The sequence below is a fragment of the Cavia porcellus genome, unplaced genomic scaffold (assembly GCF_034190915.1).
Source record: "Cavia porcellus strain 051 isolate PalLab524CR breed Dunkin Hartley unplaced genomic scaffold, mCavPor4.1 scaffold_19, whole genome shotgun sequence".
Taxonomy (NCBI): Eukaryota; Metazoa; Chordata; class Mammalia; order Rodentia; family Caviidae; genus Cavia; species Cavia porcellus.
The window spans coordinates 44,766,215-44,790,531 of NW_026947502.1; the positions used below are offsets into that span (position 1 = coordinate 44,766,215).

At 37.5% G+C, this 24,317-nt stretch overlaps 1 protein-coding gene across 25 annotated transcripts in view; it reads left to right on the forward strand.

The window, feature by feature from the left end:
* Ptk2 (protein tyrosine kinase 2) overlaps positions 1–24,317 on the forward strand; it is a 333,580-nt gene that overhangs the window by 195,404 nt on the left and 113,859 nt on the right. For all 25 annotated transcript variants that reach the window (XM_063231008.1, XM_063230987.1, XM_063230989.1 and 22 more), the window contains 4 exons: positions 8,498–8,638; positions 9,144–9,221; positions 16,906–17,013; positions 18,567–18,684. In XM_063231008.1, coding sequence (XP_063087078.1) covers positions 8,498–8,638; positions 9,144–9,221; positions 16,906–17,013; positions 18,567–18,684 — 445 coding nt within the window. The remainder of the gene's footprint in view (positions 1–8,497; positions 8,639–9,143; positions 9,222–16,905; positions 17,014–18,566; positions 18,685–24,317) is intronic.

Consider the following 24,317-nt stretch of genomic DNA (forward strand, 5'->3'; position numbering starts at 1 on the left):
GGGTAGAGCAGGGTATGAGGACTAGCCCTGCTGCTCTGAGACATGAGAGTGGCAGCGTGTTTCCCTTTCTCACATACCTTCTGGATGATTCATAGGAAACACAGATAAAGAAACATACATATAATAAGACATGTGTAAATATAATAGAGGAAAATGCACTCTTTCTAATGTTGCTTTATTCTAGTAATGTCACTCTTTATTTTCCCACTCATATCTTGATCTGTTATAAAATGATAGAGCAAGTTGTTGGGCTGGAACTCCAAGAGTAGTCAGCAGGACAAAGAGATTGCTACAGTAGGAGAGCTTTTGAGGCCACGTGTGGGTTGCTAGGGGCAAAAGAGAACAATAGAGTTGCGTCCCTCTGGAGGGTTACTGGGGTGACTTAGCCATATTCCTTTTGGAATAATGGGAATCTCATTTTGACTTGAATGTCTCTGATGGGAGAGCTGAGGTATTAGGTAGAAGAGTGTGCTACCCAATGTTAAATTAATGGCTCTTGTTCCATGAATTGTATCAGTCAGTGATTCTAAACAGTGAGGCATGGAGAGGACCCAGAATTATTAAAAGGTCTCTTCAAATCTTTATAATATATAGAAGCATTTGCCACAAGAAGTATGACTATTGCTGTTTGGAAGCCTAAGACATTATCTTGGGTTTAAAGTGAACTTTTGAAACAGGAAACTACAGTGAAGGTCACACAGGTATACTGTGTGAGCACCGCCAAACACCCACAAAGGTTCACTGAGGGCTAGCACTTCCCTCTGTACTTGACCTTTGCAAATATCAGCTCTGGAAGAATGCACCATCTTAAGTAAGAAGTGTGGTCAAGAAATCAGTGAACAACCATACACAGTGGCACAAACCTGTAATCCCAGCACTTGAGAAGCTGAGGCAGGAGGATTACCATGAGTTTGAGGCCAGCCTGCACTACGTGGTGAGATCCTGTCTTAAAATTTAAAAAAAAAAAAAAAAATCAATGACTGTTTTAAGTTTTTTAAAAACACTGATTATAAAGACACATTGCCGTTAATCTCTCTACAAATATTTCCCCTTGAACACACTTACCTCATTGTTCTTGTCAGTTTCTGAAATAATTCTGTAAGGTTTTTTTCATATCTTGTATTGCACTATTGTGACTGTCTTAATTTCCTGAAGTGATTTAAAATATTTACTTTTTGTGGCCATTTTGACTTTGAAGAAGAGCTGAAAGTTGCACATCGCCTAATCTGGTGAATAAGGTCATTGAGCACATACGTTCTGTTTTTGGTAAAAATTGCCACGCCAGAAAGGATGTGTGACACAGAATTTTGCCATAATGGAGGATGGAACTGTTGGTCCAGTTTTCAGGCTGCTTTCCATGCACATTGTTTCTTAATAAGACCGCATAGTATTCAGAGTTCACCATAGTGTTTCTGACTTCTTAAATAGCTTCATCAAGAAGTCATACCCTTTGGCCAAGGTCTTTTACCTTAACAGAATTCTTTCAGCATTGTACTCATGTGAAGTTGTTTTGTTATAAGTATATGCCCAAATAGCATATAACAACTGCTATATAAATTAGATGATATCATGACTTTCCCTTCAAAAATGCTTCAAGTGAATCTTCAGCTACCAAGAGATTAATGTGTAGTTTCTTGTTTCTGCTAGAATTGTAGAAAGGCCAAGTCAGGTAACTCTTGGTTTTTCCATAAATAAGCTATGTCAATACATTTGTTTTTAATAAAAACCATTTTGTTGTGCCTGCCCTGTTATTCTTATATTTATATTTACATTTTTAGAGGATTATTCAATATTCCCATTGAACTGTTGAAAGATTACCTCATTATACTTGGTGGAATTTCAGTTAGCTACAGTAGGTACCAAAGAATCTTGAATGTATATCCCTCAGTTACCAAGAGTAATTTGCGGGGTATTTTAAATTTCTGTCTCTGATGTTAGTAGCGCTACAACAGCATTTTTAAAATCACTATACCAGTAGCACTAGTAAATCAACCCCCAGTCAGGGGCTGTCTACAAATACTGCCCAGATTACTCCACCAAAAGTGTCAAGGTCATAAATTGTAAAGAAAAACCAAGAGGTGGTCCCAGCTGGAGTTGGCTGAGGAGAGAAGATATGTGAATGAGTGTGTGTGTGGGTGGGGGAAGATTCTGTGTCTGGTCAGGTTCAGTGCATCATGTAGCAGTGTTGGTGTTGTGGTTGTCAGAGGTATGCACTGCTATGTGATGGCCGCATACCAAAAGAACTTCCTGCCATCCTGAAAGCTCTGCTATAGATCTAAAATGAGATGGCAAGTGAAAATAGCCAAGTTTTAATTTATTTCCACATAATGCACAAGTAGAAATCTAACTTCAGAGCTAGAAATGTTAAAAAATCAAAAATGTCAGGTTTTTGAAGAATCTGTACAGTTCAAAGTAACAAAATGCTTTCCTTAAAATACTGTAGGAGCACTCAATTTTATGATCAAAGAAAATAGTCATCATCTTCATTTCTGTGATCAGCAAGAATGCATGGCTTTCTATGGTCATTCAGCTGAGAATTTGTGGCATCTACAGTATACCAGGCATTGAGAGGAGGGAAGAAGTGAACATTGGGCTTCCACTTGGGGAGCTTGCCATGGGGTCATTGCTCTATGAGCAAAAGGAATGCTCTGCTAATACTTCTGCACTGAGCCTTTGAGAGTGGGTAGGTCCATTCCTTAACAATATATTCTTGGCCTATGACAAGTTATGGCCTTGTATCATATGCTCATTTGGGATGCCCTAGCAATCCATTCTTAGTAGGTATGTGTGATAATCATTAGGCTGACTAATATGAAGTTGTTAGTTCAGCATGGCTGAATAGCAGCAGATTCATATGGCTCTTATTAATACTGCTTTATTTTGAGGTGTCACATTACTAGCAGTTTTCTTTCTACATGTGTATTGGATAAGAGTTTCTAGAAATTAGATTTTTGAGGATTTCTTTTCTTACTGAGAAATTAGGAAAGAATGTCAAGTTATCCTTCAATATAAAAACCAATTTTAGAACTTTCAAGCTGGGCATGGTGGCACATGCCTATAATCCCAGCACTCGGGAGGCTGAGGCAGGAAGATCACCTTGAGTTTAAGCCAGGCTGGGTTACATAGTGAATTCAGAGAGCTCACCTGAATTACATAGTGAGACCTTATCTGCAAAACCAAACAAATAAAAAATTTTTTTCAGGCAGCAGGAACTGATTCTGGGTTTAGAATTAACAGCGATCACATTAAGTACAGACCATAACAAAAGATTGGGTAGACTTCTGGCCAAGACTTGCATTTTAGTTTGCAGGCAGCCAAGAGTATTGCTTTTGTGTTGGTGGAAATCAGTCACTTCCCTGTAGATCTCATTTCCCCATCCCCTCACTGCTTGTGCTATTGATTTTGTTGGGCTTTGACACTGTGACTTCTTGATTCTTGACTTAGTAATACGCTCAAATAGGATGAACCAGATCAAATATCTTGCAGAAAATTAAAGCATTTTCCCATATTTAACTGGACACAAATGCAAATAAATATTAGAGCTCAGACCATGTTTTAACACTTCGTAGTTACTGTCTTGAGAGTAAGCAATTTAGTTCTTTATTACTATGTATTTTTCTTTTCTTTTCCTTTTTCTTTTTTTTTTTTTTTTTTTTTTTTTTTTTTGGTACTAGGGATTGAACTCACGACCTCATGCTTGCCAGGCAGGCTTATTCTGCTGAGCTAAATCCCTGACTCCTTTCTTTTCTTTTTCCTTTATGGGGGATCTAACTCAGTTCTCTCCCACTGAGCTACTTCTCCAGTGCTGCTTGTATTTTATTTGGAGTCTAGGTCTTGCTATAGTTGCTGAGGCTGGCCTTAAACTTTTGAACCTGTTGCCTCAGCTTCCTAAGCAGCTGGGCTTACAGGTTTGTACTACTACATTAAACCACATTCTGTTTGTAGGAGAGTTGTGAATGCAGAAAAGGACCAAACCAAATTGACTGACTTTAGCCCAGGTTTGGTGGCTTCAGTCCAGTCCAAAACCAAGTTTGTATGCCTTGATCAAAAGGAGGCATGGTTGCAGAGAGACCTAATGAGAGCTGGATTTAAAAGGAGACAAGGGAAAGACCATCATTGAGCTACATTTGAAGGATCTTGAGGACTCAGCTGTTGAGCTGACATAGAAGGAGGGTGGAAGAAGAACATGGCCTGGCCTCACTTTCTCTCTCTCCCCACTAGTGCTAGTGATTAAGAGACCTACTGTTGAAGCTAAAGTGGATGGGACTGACAGTGTTTGATCAGTTCAGCTACAAAATATACACTGAGATTGAAGTACTTGGAGGCCACAGAGTTTAGGAGGAACAGTGAGGGGAATGAGTGAGCTTAGTATTGGAGTGGTCCTGAGTCAGGTATAGTGAGCGTGAGGCCTGGCAAGGGAGGGCTTTCACTGCTCTCTTAGATTTAATGTTAGATTTTAAATGTCTGGAAAATCTCTGTGGAACTGTTAGGTGGTCAAGGAGAGAAGTAAATCAGAAACTCAGGAAGATTCTGCTTCTTGACTTCTATTCCTACTTCATAAGATAATGTATTTTACATAGTGAATTTTTAAGAACATTCAATGTGTGGTCAGATAAGAAAATAATGGTGTTACTGATAATAGTTCTGAACAAATAGTTGGTTGGGGATTAGGAACAAAGCAGAAAATTGGCTTGTTTATATAGCTTTAATCTCTACATGTCAGTACTTAGCTGAGTAAATATTCCTCTTAGAGTCAGTAATGAATGTATACTCTTTTTTATTTATGTGAATAAAAGTGATGGGCCACTGTATGCTGATCCCTTGCTCTTGACCTCCACTCTGCTGCTATTAATCTGGTGTGTCCCCATTTCGGGAAAGAGTGGTCAGGTACCCAGGAATTTTGCTAGACTAATTCTCTACCTGCTAATGTCGGTGTTTCTTAACCATCCAAACATCATCAGCACATTGAGGCAGCATGTTCTATATGACAGGATATCAAAAATAAAGACTGAAGTGTCTTACCACTTGCATGTAGGAAACTGAATCATTCACGTAAATGATGGAACCACATTTTATTCATCCATTTTGTCTTGAGGTCACTAGAATTCAGTTTATTATAATAGAGTCATATATTTACCTATTCTTATGCATGAAATTGAGATTCGGCCATGATCTACCTTCTTTTCATAAAGGAAATGAGATAATTTTTATTATATTTCCACTTATAAGGATATTACCTAAGAAAGCACAGAGTGAGGTAAGACCAAAATATGTTATAGTCATTTCTTCTTGGTGCAGTTTTGAAAAGCATCTTAGAGAAGATAGTGCTTCCACTAGTCACAATGCTAGTAAAAATGTTGGAACTTCTGCAGCTTAGATTTGCCTCCAGCTTTTGTACCCCTACCTCCTAATCTAACCTTCGTAGGTCTTGGTTGGCTTAGTGAAAATAGTATCTCCCTTACGGAGATCATTGTGAAGACATGAAGTTTATGTCCATGGAAGTTGGCAGATTTGGTTTTGTAGTACTATTTTCGTATGTGTGTTAGCATCTTATAGCTAGGTCTGAAATCAGAAAGGTCTTTCTCCAGTTTGCAGAGTTTCTGGAAGACACAGTATTTGATTCTTCAGTGTACTCCAGGTACCATGCAAAGCAGAGTTTCTTGGTATGTTTATTCTGGTTCCAAATTGAAGCTTCTTAGGACCTGGTTTACATTCAGTAGAGAGTGCTATATTGTTAATTCACAATGAAATAACAGTCTTATGGGTAACTGCAGACAATATTGAGATCTCCACATTCAGAGTGCATTGTCCTGCTGGAAGGCTGAAAAACTTTAAATACTGTTAGACTAGCCCTATAACAAGAGAATGTCTTTTTTTCAATCTCTGGCTCAGAGCCAGTACTTGGATGGGCTTTCCTAGAAATAAATTTTCCAGATTTTTTTGTACAGATTACCTTAGGCTGACCAACCATGACTTCTCTTCAGTTTGTAATCGGTGATCTAAAGCTGTAATTAATCCTTCTTAGAAGGTCTATACATCTCTCATTTTACTCTGCGTTATTCCCCTCAAAACTCCAGTTTAACCAACTATGGCCCTCTTCTCTTTCTTACTTCTCTTGATTTTCAAGTGCTGTGTCTGAATATCTCAGCTTGTAACTCAGAAAGATTTCTGTCACTAGCCCTGCTTTTTAGCTGCAAACATATCCAACTGTCTATTGGATGGTTTAAGTTGGAAGGCTTCAGGATCACAAACATGGCCAAAATTAACATGATTGTGTTTTCTTGCCACACCTGGCCTTTCCAATTACCTGTGTGCTCCAGTCAGATACCTAGTCACCCTGCATTCATTCCTCACTTTCCCATTCCCTGCAAATGATGATCTCAATGTGCATATTTCTCTTCTTTACACCACTATTTTCTACTTGGCCTTTGTAATATCCTGATGGGTCTTTCTGTTTTCACTTGTGTACAGTCTCCCAGCACTCTGTACATGTGAGCAGAGCAAGCTCTTAAAACACAAATCGAGCTTATGTATACTTGTCTTCCAGCAATCTGACTCTGTCTCCTACCTCAGCTTCTCAGGCTAACCAATTTTCATTTCAGTAAGTGCAGCACCAAATCACGTCTGCTCCTCTCTGAATGCACCTTTTATATTCACAGATCACTTCCAGTTGTCCCAGATCTAGTAATTCTTTGTCTCTACTGGGCCCTCTCAACCACTCTAGGCAGGTTATCACCTCCTTAACTCAACCACAGTATGCTGTGAACTCCTGGTTTACCTTTAGCTGCCTCAGCGCCGTGGCACTACCTGAGCTCAGGCTACTCCTTCTTTCTTCAACCCACGGGAATAAACTGATCGCTTACTCTCTCCTTTCCTGATCTTCTAGTCTACTTGCTTTCATTCCCTCTGTCTGCTCAACCAGCAGGAGCTTGTTTTCTGAACTCCAGTGGCCAGCAGGGCCAGTTACTTTGAAGTTTCTGACATCCTCCTGATAACATTTCCTCTTGCTATCTTCTCTTGGAAACCTGCTCCTCCCATAGATTTTGCTATGTCAGTTCAGTGCCAGCTCTTACCTACCAGTACCTTGTTGTTTCTGTTTTCAAAATGAAATCAAAGTCTACTTTTCTCCTCCTTTCCACTTTTGTGCTTTTGCACACCATCACTTTCTGCCTATATTATTTGCTTTGGCTCCTACATAATCTCTTCCTTTTTTCCCTACAGTTTATTAGCCTGAGTATTCCTGCTAATTTTTTTTAATCAGTGTGGTAACATAATAGAAAATATCAACTCAGGAGGAGAATTATTTTGGCTTATTGTTTTAATGGCCTGTGTCTTTCACCCTGTTTCAGACTTAACCACATAATTATTACTCACTGCTTTTCCGAGCTACCACTTGGGACCCTGTAGCCTGGGAAGGACTTGCTTCTCTAATAAGGTGTTCACATGTCAAAACAGAAAATGCAAATGAACAAAAGAATGATAGGGGCCAATGATTGTCCACTAAAGGAGATATATATGTATATATATTTCTTTCTACTTCATGTGTGTATATTGAGGCATATATGAGGTGTATATTAAGTCATATCTAATATATGACTCCATCCTGTGATTTCCCCTAAAAGAATCTTTTTTTACAGGAAGACTGCTTTGTCACCTTTCTTGTCTAACAGTATAATGCATTTGTGTTTGAATGTCAGTAAATTAGTTCCACTACACAGTTTTGGGGCCTGTATTAAATATTGACTGCATGGATTGATACACCATAATTTATCCAGTCCATGTAGTTATGTAGTGAATTCCCTTCTTAGTAACTTTTTTGTCTTCATTCAGCGCTAAAGAATAACATCCTAGAATAGGCTATAGTGGAATGCCCCTGTAATGACAACACTTAAAAGGCTGAAATAAGAGAATCTCTGTGAGCTTGAGGTCAACATGAGCTACATAATGAGTTTCTGGCCAGCCTGAACTACATAGGGATATCCTGTCTCAAAATAAAATGAAATCAGATTGAATTAAATCAAGTTGAGTTGAATCTAATCTAGAATTTTACTTTTTGAATCAAAGAGTGAGGTTTTTAAAGATTATGGTTTGTGCTATCATTCAGATTAACATACTGATTTTTCCTCCTAACAGTGGAATGTATTAATACCTTCACCCTTGTCATCTCTATTCATGTGCATTTATGGTACATATTTTAATGTCTGACTGGGTAATACCATGTTTTAATATGAGATCATTCCCTTAACAGGCTTTTTGTTCAAGAATTACAGCCCGTATCACTGAACTATACATATACAGTGGTTATAATAGCGAGTTTTATTGTGTGTATTTTAATGCCAGTTATAAAAACAATACTTCGATAAAATTATTTCATAAGTATGATTTTAGAGTAAGGAGAATGTAGGTGTTATTAAATAGCAGGTAGGACAGAAATCTTACTATGTAACTTTTACTCACTGCTGATGCAAAAGTGTTTTTTTGTGATTTTATTATGCAGGCCAAAACACTAAGAAAACTGATCCAACAAACATTTAGACAGTTTGCCAACCTTAATAGAGAAGAAAGTATTCTCAAATTCTTTGAAATCCTTTCTCCAGTGTACAGATTTGACAAAGAATGCTTCAAATGTGCTCTTGGGGTAAGTATGGAAACTTGGACTTGTTGGCTTTCTTTTGCTTTTTCTTCTCTATGTGTATCAAAATTGCTGATTAAAAGAAAATCAATTCATAACATTGTTAAAAAATACGAATACTATTTTGTCATTTTATAGTTGGAAAAGTACAAAAAAAGTATGAGAATTAAATTGGTTTTTAATAGCATGCCTGTATTCATAATTAGTTTTACTCTCTGTAAATTTATTGATTAACTGTTTTCCAAGGACTAGTTTGCCTGTTTAGATATTCTTCCTAGAGAAAACATTAGCCTCTAGCATGCTAGAATGACCACAGTATATTCCTGGCTAGGCTCAGCACATGTTTCGTCAATGAAGTTACAAATATCTTATTTGGTTAGATCAATAGCAAATCTACCCAACTACCACCCCTCCCTTCCCCATTTATCTTTTAATATATCTCTGACTCTTGATCTAAAATCTTTCTTTTTCTTCCCGGCACATCTGTACTTGCCTGTTTGACCTTTTAAAGTCAAGCTGGATTATTTCAGTGGAACTGGCTATCGGCCCGGAAGAAGGAATCAGTTACTTAACAGACAAAGGCTGCAATGTAAGTGCATTATAATGGTTCACAAACTTGATTGTAGACAAAGAGGAATCAGACTAAGGAAGTGGGGCAGTCCTCTGGAAAGACATCATTCTGCATTTAAACCTCTCCATCTCATGGTGCTTTTTGCTCAAGGAAAAGAAGACAGGACAAAAACTATCCTTAGTAAGAATTTTCACAATTCTACAGTTTTGGAAGTATGTCACACAAATGGGATGATGTTAGTGATAGCTGAGTGAGCTTGTTCCACTTTATATGAAGCAGAGGTTTTAAACAATAATTTTTGAAAAGTATTTATTTATTTTTGTGGTCTTGGGAATTGGTCTCAGGACCACATGCATGGTAGGCAGACACTCTACCGCTGAGCAACAACTCCAGCCCTAAATACAAAGTTTTTGCTGAGTTCTATATGTACTTATTTGTACTGGCATCCTATTTTTCAAAACAGCTTCCTCTATGTATTCCAGGGAAAAGAATAATATATTTACAAATTTCAGCTATCCTTATTTATCTTAGGATAAATGCCCCTCAGAGGGAAGTCCGTACTGTGTCTCCTTCAGCCTCCTTCCTCTTTCGAGTTCTTTCTTGGAAATGGGGCCATTTCTTATGTGTACTTTTGTTTTTGTGCTTGCAGTAAGTGTTACTGAGCACCTGTTTGTGGCATAATCTAGAAATCTGCAATATACCAAGAAACAGAACTGACAGTAGCTCCTCCTGAACCTATCTCCCAGTAGATGTGATACTGTTGATGAGTGCTAAAGTGAGTAGCAGCAGTACATAAGGAGTGGCATCCTGAAACGAGCATGTTTCCGTTTTAACGTTAGTAAGAGATCATAATTCTGAGGTCTTCAATCCACCCTAGGAAGTGTGTTTTCCCACTTATATAATGTTTGTGTTCTAAACTATCATACCTTTACTGGTACAAAGTTTTGCATAAATGACCAAATATTGTCATATCACACCTCCTTTTCAACAGTGCACTACTTGGTGTCCAATACCACTCTGCTTAGCTCTTTCTGCCCGCATTGTTCCTCTCTCTTCAACCTTCCTTAACCCACTGTGCTCACATGTAAATGACCCAGTAACTTTTCTTCTGGGATACTTGTCTTGTTCAGAAACAGTGTCATCATCAGGTACATGTCCCAATTCTTGTTCACCTCACTCTATGAACCCGGTAGGAGTCCCTTCCAGTCCCCCTGGCACTGTTGTTTCTTTACTTGCCAGATGAGATTGTATGGAGGTCGTTTAATGTTTGTTTAGATTTCTGCTTCACGGAAGTATTCTTTTAAGTAGAGGTTTATACACTACTGCTTTTTCTTCCTTAATGAAAGACATTTCTAGAGATAAAACTAAATACAGTTGAATACAGTTCACATAGTTTTAATTTTAAAAAGACATATCAGGTTGCTTTTCAGAAAGGCTAAGAAACTTTCTACTGTCACCAGTCACTTGAGAGCAATATTTTTAATAGCCCTTTTAATTTTCCCACTTTAATAGGTATGAATTATTCTCATTATATCTTTTGTCAATCTGACAAAAGGCAAGCCTCTAATGAATATAAATAAATGCTCGTGTTCTAACCTCTTTGTTCCACCTCTAAATTAACTGCTTGTGTCCTATCTTTTGCTTGTTTTGCAGTTATCTTTTATTTTCATTTTCTATTCTACATATTCAGGGAGTTCTTCATCTTTGTTAGGTTTTCTTTTTTCCCTCCCAATGTCACATTGCCCAGTGACTAAACTGATAGTTTCAGAATTGATTGAGATCTCTCCTACCCTTTCCTAGTCACTACTTATCGTATCCCATGAATGACCACTGTTGTGACTTCCGGCATCAATCAGTGGTTTACTCTTCATTGAATGCTGACGGGTCAACCACATATTTATGGAGGAAGACGAAGTACGTTTTGATCCCCATCACTTGCTATGACAAAAATCGATTCCAAATAGAATATAGATGTACATGTGAACAGCAAAATCAGTAATAATTTGGAAGAAAACAAAGAATAGCTTTATAACTTTGACATGGACAGAGATTTCATATGTGGGACATTTACTAAGTCGATTAAAATTTTGGTAAATTGGACTACATTGAAATTAAGAACTTTGTTTCATTAAACAATAGGAGAAAAGAAGCCATGTTTTTACAACAAATACATTTCAAAGAAACCTCTTAATCTAGAAAAAAAACCCAGGCAGCTCAGTAGAGGACATCCAAATAATCAAATAAAGCAACATCATCAGGAAAGTAAAATATGGGCTGGGGATATGGCTCAGCAGCACAGAGCCTGCATGGCAAGTGCAAAGTCCTGTTTGATTCCTGGTACAAAAAAAAAAAAAGAAGGAAAAAAAGTACCATTGCTACTTCTAATGGTATCTTGTTTACGTTTTTCTCTTTGCTGGCCCAAAATACCCAACACCCAAAATGAAGAAAGGAAAGGTTTATTTAGCTTGGAGTTTGTGGAGTTTTCAGTCCATAATCAGCTGACTCCAAGGCAGAGTGACACATGGTAGAGGGCCACAGTTCATGGTTTCAGAAAACTACACAAGCAACAAGAGCAAAAGGGAGGAGTAAGAGAAGATTCCTTCTGTCCCTGCTCCTATATGAAGTATAATCCCAGTATTGGACCGTGAGTTATCCATAAATTCTAGAGGTCTGCCTCCCTGACTGCATGAGACTTTAGGGGAGACATCCAGACTCAAACCATAACAAATGTTGAGGAGGAAAGAGAGATAGTACCTAATGTTGACAAGAATGTGGAGCAAGTAGAATTAAATCCTCCACCATATGAAGTAGTATAGCTTCTTGAGAAAACCATGACCACCATATCCAGCTTTTCTGTACTTAATTAGGTCTGCCTTAGATTCAATTTCTATTCCATTGATATTTACTTGTAAGGTATTTCTTTATCTTTTTACATTTACATCTTTATCTGGAATTTTGTATATGGTAACTAATAGGTATCCATCTACTACTTTCTCCAAGGGAGAAAATTAAAGATAGGGTTCACTGGGGTTTAGAAGCCAGACTGTGACATACACAACAAGATTGTGGTCATCTTGAAGCTTACATGATGGCTTTGTGACTTGGAGCATTCTCTAATAGTGCGTGTTCTTGTTTCCTCATCAGTAAAATGACCACAGTAATTACAGCTGTCTAAGAGAATTGGTAAGACGATTAACTTACTGCGAAATTGAAGTACTTAAATCATGGCCTAGTTAAGTACTTAGAAAATCCTAGCAGTTATGGTTGTATTGTTGCAGTTGCTGCCGTACAAATTGGAGTTAATTAACTTAATGTTAATTAAATATTTTGGTTTTTTTACTTGTGAATTGAACCAACACTTTCATAATCTGTGTCTGGCTTGTCCAGTCTGTCCCATTGATCCCAGGGTCGATTTGATTGCTGTGTCCCTCTATTTTCCCTTTATGTGTATCATTCTTTTTTTGTATTTTCTTCTGAATGTTTTGGTGGTTTAGTCTTCTAAAACAGATTATAAAATTAACAGAAACTTCTCTTGGGATTCTAGCTTATAAGTTAATTTTGTAAATGTAGACATTTTTGGATTTTATGTTATCTAAAAATATGCTATGTCTATTTGTTCAAGACTTGTTTTACATCCTTCAATAAAATTTCAGTCTTTTTCGTAAATATTTTACAGTTTTTGGCCTAATTTGAATGGATTTTTTGACCTTTTCCAATTTAAAATTTATATTGCGAGTCTCAAAAATATACTTAGTGGGTGTGTATCATGTATTCAGCAATGTCAGCATTCATTTAATAGGACTTTTTGTACCAGGAGGTTGGATTATAAAGGTGTGTAACCAGTAAAAATGAAACTTATTTTAATTGTTCTCCGTCTGTTTTTTTTCCTTTTCTTTTATCAACAATAATCTCATAGATAAGTTTTATAACAGTGGTGGATGAGGACATTGTATTTTGTTTTAGGTTCTGATTGATTAAATGTATCACATTAGGGCTGGGTTATAGCTCAGTGGTACAGAGTACTTGCCTAGCATGTGCAAGGTTCTGGGTTCTATCTTTACACTATTAAAATGGGGTGCTTCTCTAGGAACATTTTTTGTTGTTGAATTTTAGTGATGTGTCTTTATAATGTTATTATTCCTTCTCACCTTTTCCTTAATTTGTATTAGTAGCAGCTTCTAAGTCTAGTCAAACACTTTTTAACCTATGCAAATATAATTTGAGTTTTCCTCCACCTTATATCAGTGCTATATTTTAGTAGGTATATGTTGACAACATACCACCAAGTAACTCCTAGTACTATATTGTTTCCTGGAAATACTGGTTTATTATAGTTGTGAATTTGGATACATTTGCAACTATTTTTTAAAATAATCTGGGCTTGTCATTTTTATATTAATTCAGTAAAAACATAATATTAAAGTTACGTAAATTTCATCAGGTAAATTAGGAATCTTTCATAATTTTTAATGACCTGATATTTTATATTGACTTGCAATAATCGCACGTTCTTTAAAGATTAGTTGAGTGCTGAAAAGGTGCACTTTGTAATGATAGTTCTTTAGCTATCTTTGTTAAATATTCAGTGGCAGATGATTGGTTCAGATTCTCAAGTACTCATTAGTTTTGGTTGTTTACATTTTCTGAACATTTTCTTCTTTACACGTTCAAATTGTTGCCATAGAGTTGTATTATATAGTTTGGTTAAAGACTTTACAGAGCTAGACAGTGGTGTAAGTCTTCAGTCTCACTGTTTGGTTGGCTATGGGGCCTTCATTCTGGTATAGATAAAATTTATAACAAAACTAAGCTTATTGTAATAAAACTCTACTGTAGGCTGATGTGAGAGAGTATTTGAGTGTGTAGTTTAGACTAGGTGGTCAGCATTAGTCCTTCTCAAACCTGTGTTTTTTATAATAGATATGGTTAATAGCCATTTGTTATCTTGAAATTAAAATTATATTATCTACCTGTGTATCATTTCAAAAAATCTCAGTAAATGTTCATCAGAAGACATTGAAAGTCCTTAATAGACAGGTGCCCCTATCTAGTAATGACTTTTAAGTTGAGATAACATAACTATCCAAGTAGTACAGGAAAAGAAAGTTATATGGTTTGCATTAGGAGATAATATCATACTGTCCTCCCCATTCCCCGCCCAAGGTAAATTAAAAGAAGTAACAAAAAAGTTCCATTTGAAGCCAGGCATGGTGGCGTACATCTGTAATCCAAGCACTTGGGAGGATGAGGCAGGAGGATTGTCCCATATTTAAGGCAGCAAAGTTCCATGTATAATTTCTATCATTTAAATTTCTTACTGTTCTTGAGAAACTTCTTTAATTTTGAGATAGCAATAGTAGTACTAATTGATATGTTCCTCATTTCATATGTTGCCGCCAGCTTAATAATGTTAGACTCTCTGTTAATATAGTTACTACAAAAGTATACTGACAGAAGTACATTGTGTCAGCAACTGAAATAGCACAGCAAGTGTTACCTTCAGAAATGTCACTTCCCAAAATAGCGAGCAGTTCTTAGTAGAACTCAAAAGACAACATAGGATTTGCTCCATTGAATTACTTGTAAATTGCAATCCTGAAAGTTTCAGTGCAGAGCATACTTCATGTTTTTTAATATACTTGAGTTCTGAAATCAGATTTTTCACCAGCATAATATAGACCAGCATATTGGAAAGTCATTCAAGATAATTTTTCAGTATGGGTGAATTTCTCACACATTATGTGGCTTCTAGCAATCCTGATCATCTTTCATATCCTCCTTTCTTTTGGTCCACTAGGACCCACCCACACCCAGTGAAACTAGAGTACATCTCAGTGAAATGAGATCATGGTAGGGAGTTAGATCAGAGAGACAGGGAAAAGGGTTAGATCATGTCAGATATTGGATCATATTGATCATGTTACCTTGGAAATCATGTAGGGTATGGTTCTTGTGTTTTAGTTTGTAGATCAGGGGATGATATGATCTGATTTACATTTTTTAAAGTAATCCTCTTGACTTCCAGGTTAGGGGCATTATATTGTAGGAATACAGGCATGGATAAAGGGAAACTAGTTAGGAAACAGTTGGAGGTTTGTAAGTATGATTTTTGTAGAATAATCTAAACCAAATCAACACAGAGGAGATGAAAAGAAAATGCATGAATTCTGCATATTTGGAGGTGGGGCTTACAGGTCTCATTGAGAGATTGGGTATATGAGGTAAGGGAAAAAGAAAAATTGCAGTAATGTGTTCAGTTTTTGGCTCAGAAATCTGGTTGAATATATTGCTTTTTACTGAACTGGGAATTCTGGAAACAGAAGAACATGTTTTGACTGTTAGGTTTATAATCTCTCCATGTAGCAATGTCATATAGGTGGTTAGATCCATGAATCCAAATTCCAAGGAGATATTAGGGTGGAAGATTGTTCTAATGCCGAGGAGCCTAGGTCTTTTTCATTCTGATGCAGGCACAGTCCTTTGGCATTTTCACACATTCATCTGAATAGGGGAGAAGCCACTAAAAGGAAATACAAAAGGGCACCAGCACAGTAAAGAAAGACCCCATGAGGGTGGGATGTCCTGGAGTCCAGGAGAGCAGAGTGTGCAGAAGGGCCATGCCACATGCTGAGGATAAGCCTACGCCCTGAAGAGCTACCCTTAGTCTCCTAGGGAAAGGCAAAAGGTTCTTTGTGAGAAAAGGCCAGTGAACATGAGCTCCTTTGTGCAGCACAGTTCCAGCAGCTATTATGGGATGAAGGCTATACCTTGTGATGTGCTAAGAAAGCAGACATGATCAGTCTAATTCTTGTGAAGAGACCTCTGGGAATCTAATGCAAAGTGATCGTAGTCATGAGATGATTGAAGACAGTTCTGTATCTTTTTAAAAATGAAACAGTGGAAGCTGGGCATGGTGGCACATGCTGATAATCCCAGCACTCTGGAGGCTGAAGCCAGATGATCATAGCAAGCTCAAGGCCAGCCTGAACCACATAACAAGAACCTAGGCTGAGGGGTGGGGGGTAGTGGGGAAAGGGAGAGAGAAGAGAGGAGTGAGAAAAGAATTTTATTTCAGTGGGGAAAGTGATCAGAGCCTCTCTTGACATGTCCTAAGAGCCCAGCATGTGCGGGCAAATCCTTTGGATGCCTATTATCTCCCTTTCTTCATTGCTCTGATGAACTTTGATGGTCAGAAACTTCTGCTAGCTTGGTGCATTGTCTGCAAGAATGAAAGCACATGTTCATTCCAACCTACAATTCTATTAAGACTCCTCCCACACTGGCAGGTGGGTCAGAGGGGCTCCTTATGCTTCCTCCCCCATGCTCCTGTCTCTGTCTCTTTCTGTCTGTTCCTGTCTCTGTCTCTTTCTGTCTTCGTCCCTCCCTGCCCCTTCTTCCCTCCTTCCCTTGCTTCCTGTGTGTGTGTGTGTGTGTGTGTGTGTGTGTGTGTTAGAACTGCTTTCCCTTACCCAACTCAATTGTGTGGCTCTCAGAACATTATACAGTACAGATGTATCCCAAACCTGGAAAGTGCACGAGACAGTTGCTCCCATGTAAACTTTTTCCCTGACCTTTAGTCTTCAGAAGTGTCTTTAGAGTGAGCTAAAGGTTGGGACTAAGAGAATTACACAAATCATTTAAGAGTATTGGTGAAGCGAGTCATTTATCAGTGAGCTAAGGGTCTTACCTTTCCTTTCCAAAGCCTACACATCTGGCTGACTTCAACCAAGTACAGACCATTCAGTATTCAAACAGCGAAGACAAGGACAGAAAAGGAATGCTACAGCTCAAAATAGCAGGTGCACCTGAGGTAAGGGAGTCTTATTATGATGAATGTATCATGAAAGGAAGACTGAAGTATGAAAATATTTTAGAAATGTTCTTATTTTTACGATACAGGTAAAATTTTCATGTATCACTAGAATCACAACTTTATAGTATATGAAAGGTTACATTAAAAATAATTAAATGTTCCCAAAATAAGACAGAAGACAGATTTTTAAAATGAAGAACATTCTTGTGAGGACAACTAAAGATTATCATGAATTACCGAAGAAATCAACTTTTTGGAATTGAATAACATGAACTGTGTATGGCCCATATACATTGCATATGACACTATGTAGGCAGTAATAATCCTAGTAATAAATGAGATTTACAGGCACATGATACTCTCACAATGAAGCAGAATGTGTACTTTGATATATTGTACTTTGGTTAACTCCATTCCATAGCTGAGGAAGCTGAGGCACAGAGGTTAGCCATGGCCACAGTAATTGGTAGAGCTATGTTCACCCTCAGTCTAGGTCCAAAACCTGTGCTCTTAATCACCCTTCAACAGGGTGTTAAAAGTAATGTTACAAGAAATGATCATTTGTCAAATACTACATAAAATAATTGTGTCTGAGAGATGAATAAAGTGGACTCACATGAAAGGATATGAACCATTCATTGGCACATGGTTTCATGTGTATGAAACACATCGTTTGGTCCTCATGTCTTCTATTGCTGCTCCTCACCAAGGGATGCTTCATCAGTGTTCTGTCTGCCCTGATTCTGAGAGTTGGGTGATATCTGCAACTCCCGGAAGTCTGCTGCTCCTCAAAGTTAACAAATATTGCCATATGATACTGAAAACTTGGAAATTGTAACTGCCTGAAGACTTCTCAGTAATGAAGTTGCACCATTATTTTCAAGCTGTCCTCTCATTTTACTATATAGTATGCCAAATAACACGTAGGGTCAGGCAGATGAGAACAGTTTATATAGAAAAGATTAGAAATAACCAATTAAAGTAGGATATACTTGTGCTTGAAAATAAAGTACAGCTTTTGTTGTCTCCTGGATAACACTTAGAATTAGGTCTTTAGCCAATTTGTGAAATAGATCATTTTTCTATTGAAAAGAGTGATTTTTAATCCTTTGGACAGAACATGTAAAAATAAGTTTTACTCATGTTCTTTAATGTTAGAAAAATTGTGATTTGTGTGTTTACTCCACATTAGGCTCATTTCTAAAACAATGTGTTCTCACTGATTAAAGTTTCTTCGTTAGATTGTGCCAGTGGAGACAGATATTTTGAAGCAAAATAGTATTCCACCTCCTTTTGGTCTAAAAAGTGATTATCAGTTTAGTGACTTTTATCTTTTCTTCTGAAGTTGTCTTCTGTCACAAATTTTAGGAATAATATTCTTACATCAAACTTCCTTTTTCACTCAGATCTGACAAATCTTGTTTCGTTCTCATTCATATGTGTTTTCAAGTGTGTATAGAGGTTAGAGGTCTGATGTCATAGCACAGCTGTCCCTTTGATTGCTGGAAAGAACAATAATGTCTCTTTCTTGGTCTTTTTCCTCATTTTAGCCTCTGACAGTGACGGCACCGTCCCTAACCATAGCGGAGAATATGGCTGACCTGATAGATGGATACTGTCGACTGGTGAATGGAGCTACACAGTCCTTTATCATCAGACCCCAGAAAGGTGAGGTTCTGTTGCTGTTTTGTCATCCCTATTACTTTCTCCTGAATGGTTAGAGGAGCTCTGCCCCAGCTGTTTGCTCTTGATGTTAGCAAATACTTTCAGTATGAAGACTAGGTGAATAACGTGGCCTCATATAAACTGGACGCTTGTTTCTCTAGGGCTAATGATCCAGTAGGCACTCACAAGCCAAGAACTGGGTTGGAGTAGAGTGTAAAGGCACCTGTGTTGCATTTGCAGTACCATGTTTTAGCACCCTACTTAGAATATTTTCTAAATTACCATTAGTATTTTTAAATAAATTTTGAGTTTTTGTTAAAGTGACCCTTAACTGATATTAGTCATTTCATATTTTTTCTTATAAGTCTCTAAAGCTTAAAATAGTTGAAGAACAAAATGAATTTTAAATTATGTAAAATCAGAGATTAGGATGAATAAATATCCTAAAAACAAGAAGGTGTCACTTTAGAAATGAGGTGAAGTTTTTTACAATCATAGAATAAGAGATGTTTCAGAGGATTTGGAGTTATAAAATAATCAGTTGAAAACATTTGCAGTAGGACCCTAGCATAATGCAAAAGAGAAAGAGCCTGGGTTTGGGCATTGTGTCAGCTTGCAGATTCACATGGTGAGTCCACTGGGCTGCTGTCCATATGTGCCTGCTTTTCTGTGTGACAGTTTTATTTTCCATGGAGCACAGAATTAGCAGCTCTCTTTCGTAGTACCAGGAAAATGATTTCATTTGTGAGAAATGTTTGAAAGTGCCTGGCATGTCCAGGGTTCATAAGTTGAATTATCATTCTGCTTGCTTTTCTAATCAGTATGATTTTGATCTGAACTGACCTAACTTTCAGATTCCTCTTTTTTAAAAGAGGAATGATTGCTCCATGTGAGATCGTTAGGGATGTTCCAAATATAGTCCATAAAGTAGCCCACATGGGCCTTAATGACCATGCTCTTTCCAGCACTCACCTCAGTGGGAATCCAGAAGCCCTGCATGATCTGTATCCAAAAAGGAAGTATAGAGCTAAACAGTGACTAGGCAGATTAAAAAGCTGCATGCCTAGTCTGGAGTGCAGAGCCGAGCCTGCCTTGCAGGAATGTCCTCTGACTACAAAGCAGCTCTAGGGTTAGGTGGGGATATGGAATGGGGCTTGTCCATGTATGTGGTGGGTGTTCACATGTGGATGTGTTTTTTAAAGAGGAGTCATGCAACCCTTTGTGTAAACCATAGTGATGTCATGCTCTGAAAACAAGAGCTAAAGCCATGAACCACATGTGTAGGAAGTAAACGTGTAAGATGCCTGCATGTGTGACACATAGAAGTGTTTTCCCCTGAACATATCACTATTAATACCTTTTTGTGTATTTTTTTCTAACTGTATTTGTGAGAGTTTTCTTTATATGTAGTAATAAAGTTATTTTGACAAATATCTGAAGCTATCCTTTGTAGCCTTGAGCATTTGACTCTTTTGTTTTATTCTCTAAACAAGAGCATACCTTACAAGTGATATTTAAATGTTTGGGAGAGTTCTTTCACAGAAAAAAAGCACTTAGGGGCAAATGTGAAATGTTGCTACGTTGATTTCCTTTTTAATAAATTTCATTTTAACCTACCAAATGTCCTTTCTCAAAATGTTTTATATGTACATTTAATTCACATTAACAACATTCAGATAATAAGCATTGAATCATTCCTTAAAGTTTCAGCATCTTCCTGTGTCAGTTTCACTGTTAACTTTCTGTTCATGTAGAAACATCTTGCTTTATAACGTGAAATAGGACACTTGAAGAATTCTGTTCAGAAATGCTCATTATAAAAAGCTGTTTTGGTAATCACTAGTTTTAATGTTTTTACAGAATGAGTTATTGAACTCAAGAGTTCACCAATTTTTTTGAATCATAGCATATTTATATATTTCTACATGCCTATCTTATGGTGCTGGGGATTGATCCTAGAACTATGTACACACTGGACAGGTCCTGAAGCTTGCTGAGCTGCACTTCCATCCCTGTTTTTATGTTTTGTTTTGTTTAAAATGTGACTTACTTTATTCCTTGCAGTCTAGGAATTGAACCCATGGCCTTCACACTTAGCTACATCCATGGCCCTTTAAAAAATGTCTTGTCTTGTGACAGTGTCTTGCTAAGTAAGTTGCTCAGGCAGAGCTCAAACTTATATCCTTCTTCCCTCAACCTCCTAAAATGTTGGGTTTATAGGTGTGTGCCAGTACTCATGACTATATAATTATAGAACCCTAAGGTAGAGATATATTGCCATGTTAAAGTCAGGCCTTTTTAATGGATTAACAGCATATATGTGGATAGGGCACAGGTACATTTTTAATTGAGGGTTTAAGTTTCATTTCTTTTAATTTTCAGAATTGTAGTTACCAGAAGGTAGAAAGACAAGATGGGAAGGAGAGGTAGGAAAATTTGATAGATAGGTACTAAGTTGTGATAATACAGGATTATAGATAACAATAATGTACTGTGTATTTCAAAAATCTACAAAAGAATTTGAACGTTTTTAACATTCAAAAATGATAAATGTTTAAGGAATGTACCCTCATTTAAGTAATTGTGTGCTTATATTGAAGCATCCATGGTATCCCATAAATTTTTATGTTTACCACAGCATCTATGGTATACAATTTTTGTTTTTATGTATCAGATTAAAAAACTAAATGTTAAAATACAAGAAAAATTTTTAGATTACAATTTTATATGTCCATCTGTTTTCAAATTATATACAGCTTGGTGGACAACTTGCACGTGTGTATGTATAACAGATTGTAACAATAATAAATGGTCACTAAACTCTGTATGTTAGCCGTGGGTATGATCACATGCACGGTAGTCCGCTGTAATTACTTGGTTTATAAAGTGCTCTTAAAGGTGATGTTCACTGGGGGAAAAACATAAAGAAAGTCACAAACCAGATGTCCTGAACAAAATTTTGCCAGCATCTGGGGCCTGGGGATTTAGCTCAGCAGCATAAGTGCCTGCCTTGCAAGCAGGCAGTCGTGAGTTCAATCTCCGGTACCAATAAAAAAGAAAAAGACCAAAAAAAAAATTTTGCCAGCATCATTACACAACTTTGGTTTGTCTGCATCGTATTATCTAACACCCTGAAAGAAAGTTCAAAATCTGCATTGCAACTTTGTAAATTCTGAAGCAAAACTCTATTCACAGGAAAGAGTTGTGCAGTTTAACACTCATAATTGCACCCTCTTGCACTAGATTTTCTTATAGAGTAACAGTAAGTGTTACACACTGTAGGGAATGGAAGTGCAGAGCACAAGAACCCAGAGATGGAAGAGCCAAGTTGATAGGTTTAGTTACATAACTAAAATACTTCTTTTAATAAAAGGGGAACTTTTGGGGGCCAGGGGTTTAGCTCAGCAGCCTAAGTGCCTGTTTGGCAAACACAAGATTGTGCATTCAATTCTTGGTACCAAAAAAAAAGAGGAACATTTGTAAAGCTATGACACAGTGAAAAATACTTTAGACACATACTATGAAGAATTAGGGGCCAGTTAGCTCAGCGGCATAAGTGCCAACCTGTGGCAAGTGTGAGATCGTGAGTTCGATCCGTGGTACAAAAAAAAAAAAGAAGAAGAATTAGTCTCTTTATTTCAAATGTATTTTCAGCTTATAGAGTCAAAGGAAACCCATCCCATTATAAAAGTGACCTAGCAGAAAAGACAGAATATGCAACTGCATAGCAAACATATAGGTAGAAAACAGAGATAGATTGTTTTATAATTACTATTGTTTTAAAAAGATAACTGGTAACCACTCTTTGCATTTCCTCTTGAAAACATATTTTCATACTGGGTGAAAACTGGTAGATGTCTCCAGAAGATGGTTTAGGGGAGCTGTCTGCCATTCATCAAACTCCTAGAATCAGTCCTGAGGAAGCATTGTCATTCTTCTTGTTTTCTTGTGATCTTTTCACTTCATAAAAGTTATCACCTTATTGACAGCCTTCTTTCTGTCTGTGCCCAGCTATTTAGGAAGTCACTATTACCTGAAATGGATTTGTTTAAAAGAAATCACAATAATGTGTCATTTGAAAGGCCATATTATTAATTGACAATGTGGTTGTAAGAATGTTGGTAGTGTTAGTGGGATAATAAACTAATTGTCATGCTGGATGCAGTGATACTCGCCTATAATCTCAGGATTCTGGGAAACTGAGGCAGGAAAATCACAAATGCACAGCCAGCCTAGACAGTTTAACATAATGCTGTCTCAAAATTTTAGAAAACCTGAGCTGTAGCTCATTGTGAAAGCCCTGGGTTCAATTCCCAGTACCATAGAATAAAAACCAAACTTTTTACATGTTTTCTAATGTGATTTTCATTGTATGACTTGGTTATTTTGCTGAAGTTAGATATCTATAAAGTCATAGTATTCGACTTGGTTTTTTGTTGGTTGTTGAGACACAGTCTCACTATACAGTTCAGGGTAGCCTTGAATTCACTATGTATCCCTGGCTGATCTCATAGGAGTACTCATAGTACTCCTCCTGCCTCAAGCTCAGGCTTTCAAATGCTGAGATTCAGGTGTGTGCAGGTACTAGAGTTTAAACCGAGTTTCTGAAGTATGTTGTGGTGCACTGCGTACATAGTATTCTATAGGTCTTACAGTAGTCACTAAAAATTAAGTAATGATACCTGTTTTATAGTGAGTAAACAATTTTTCAGGAAAGCTGACTTACATCTTCCTTTGCTAAACAGTGGTCTGAGAGACATGTTCATGCCAGGTGCTCTGTAAGATGTTAGGGATTCTGCTGGACAAGGCAAGTAGGATATGAACATGTATGCTGTGGTGCATTCTCTGCAGCAGAAATAGAAGGAGCAAGCAGAGCACACCACTCTTGGGAGGGCCTTGTAAGGAGATGATGTTCCAGTTGTGCTTAGAGGACTGGTAGGCAGAATACCTTTCAAGGCATGCCTGGCACATTCACAGGGGTAACAGCATGCACTAGGATAGAATCCAGGAATATGAAAAGTGAGAATGAGGTAGGGTAGGCAGAACACTTCATGCTCTTCATGAGGTTATTGTTCAATCCCTAGTGCTTTCCAGGCTCAGATTGGGGATATAGCAGTGAACAGAACAGTCAAACCCTAAAATGCATATAGATTCCATGGAGTGGCATAACAACAGTGAATACAACAATACATAGTGCATCAAGTGGCAATCAACTGTATTAAGAAAAATAAAGATGGGCTTGAAGGAATGGAAACCAGGGGGAAAATCAAGCTTTTCTAGGCTTGATCCATCACAAAGTAGTGATGATGCCCCAGGAATGAGCTATCTACTTAGCACTGAAAGCCCACCCTAAACATTATCCCTGGAAGACTGCCTGGTATGCTTTCTAATGACTATGCAGTGGTCTCCTCTATAACCACCAGGGGGCCTCTGTGGTACCCTGGCATCTCCAGTGCATTCCTGTGAAAGCTACACACCTATAAGGGTTTTTTTCCCCTTAGGTTTCTTCATTCCTCCTGCATAGGCTTTTGTGTTATGATGAGTGAATGGTTTTTATCAAAAGACAGAATGTTTAGTTCTTTGGCAAGGAATGCTGACTTTAAAAACATCCTTCGACTTTTAGTCTTCTGGAAAGA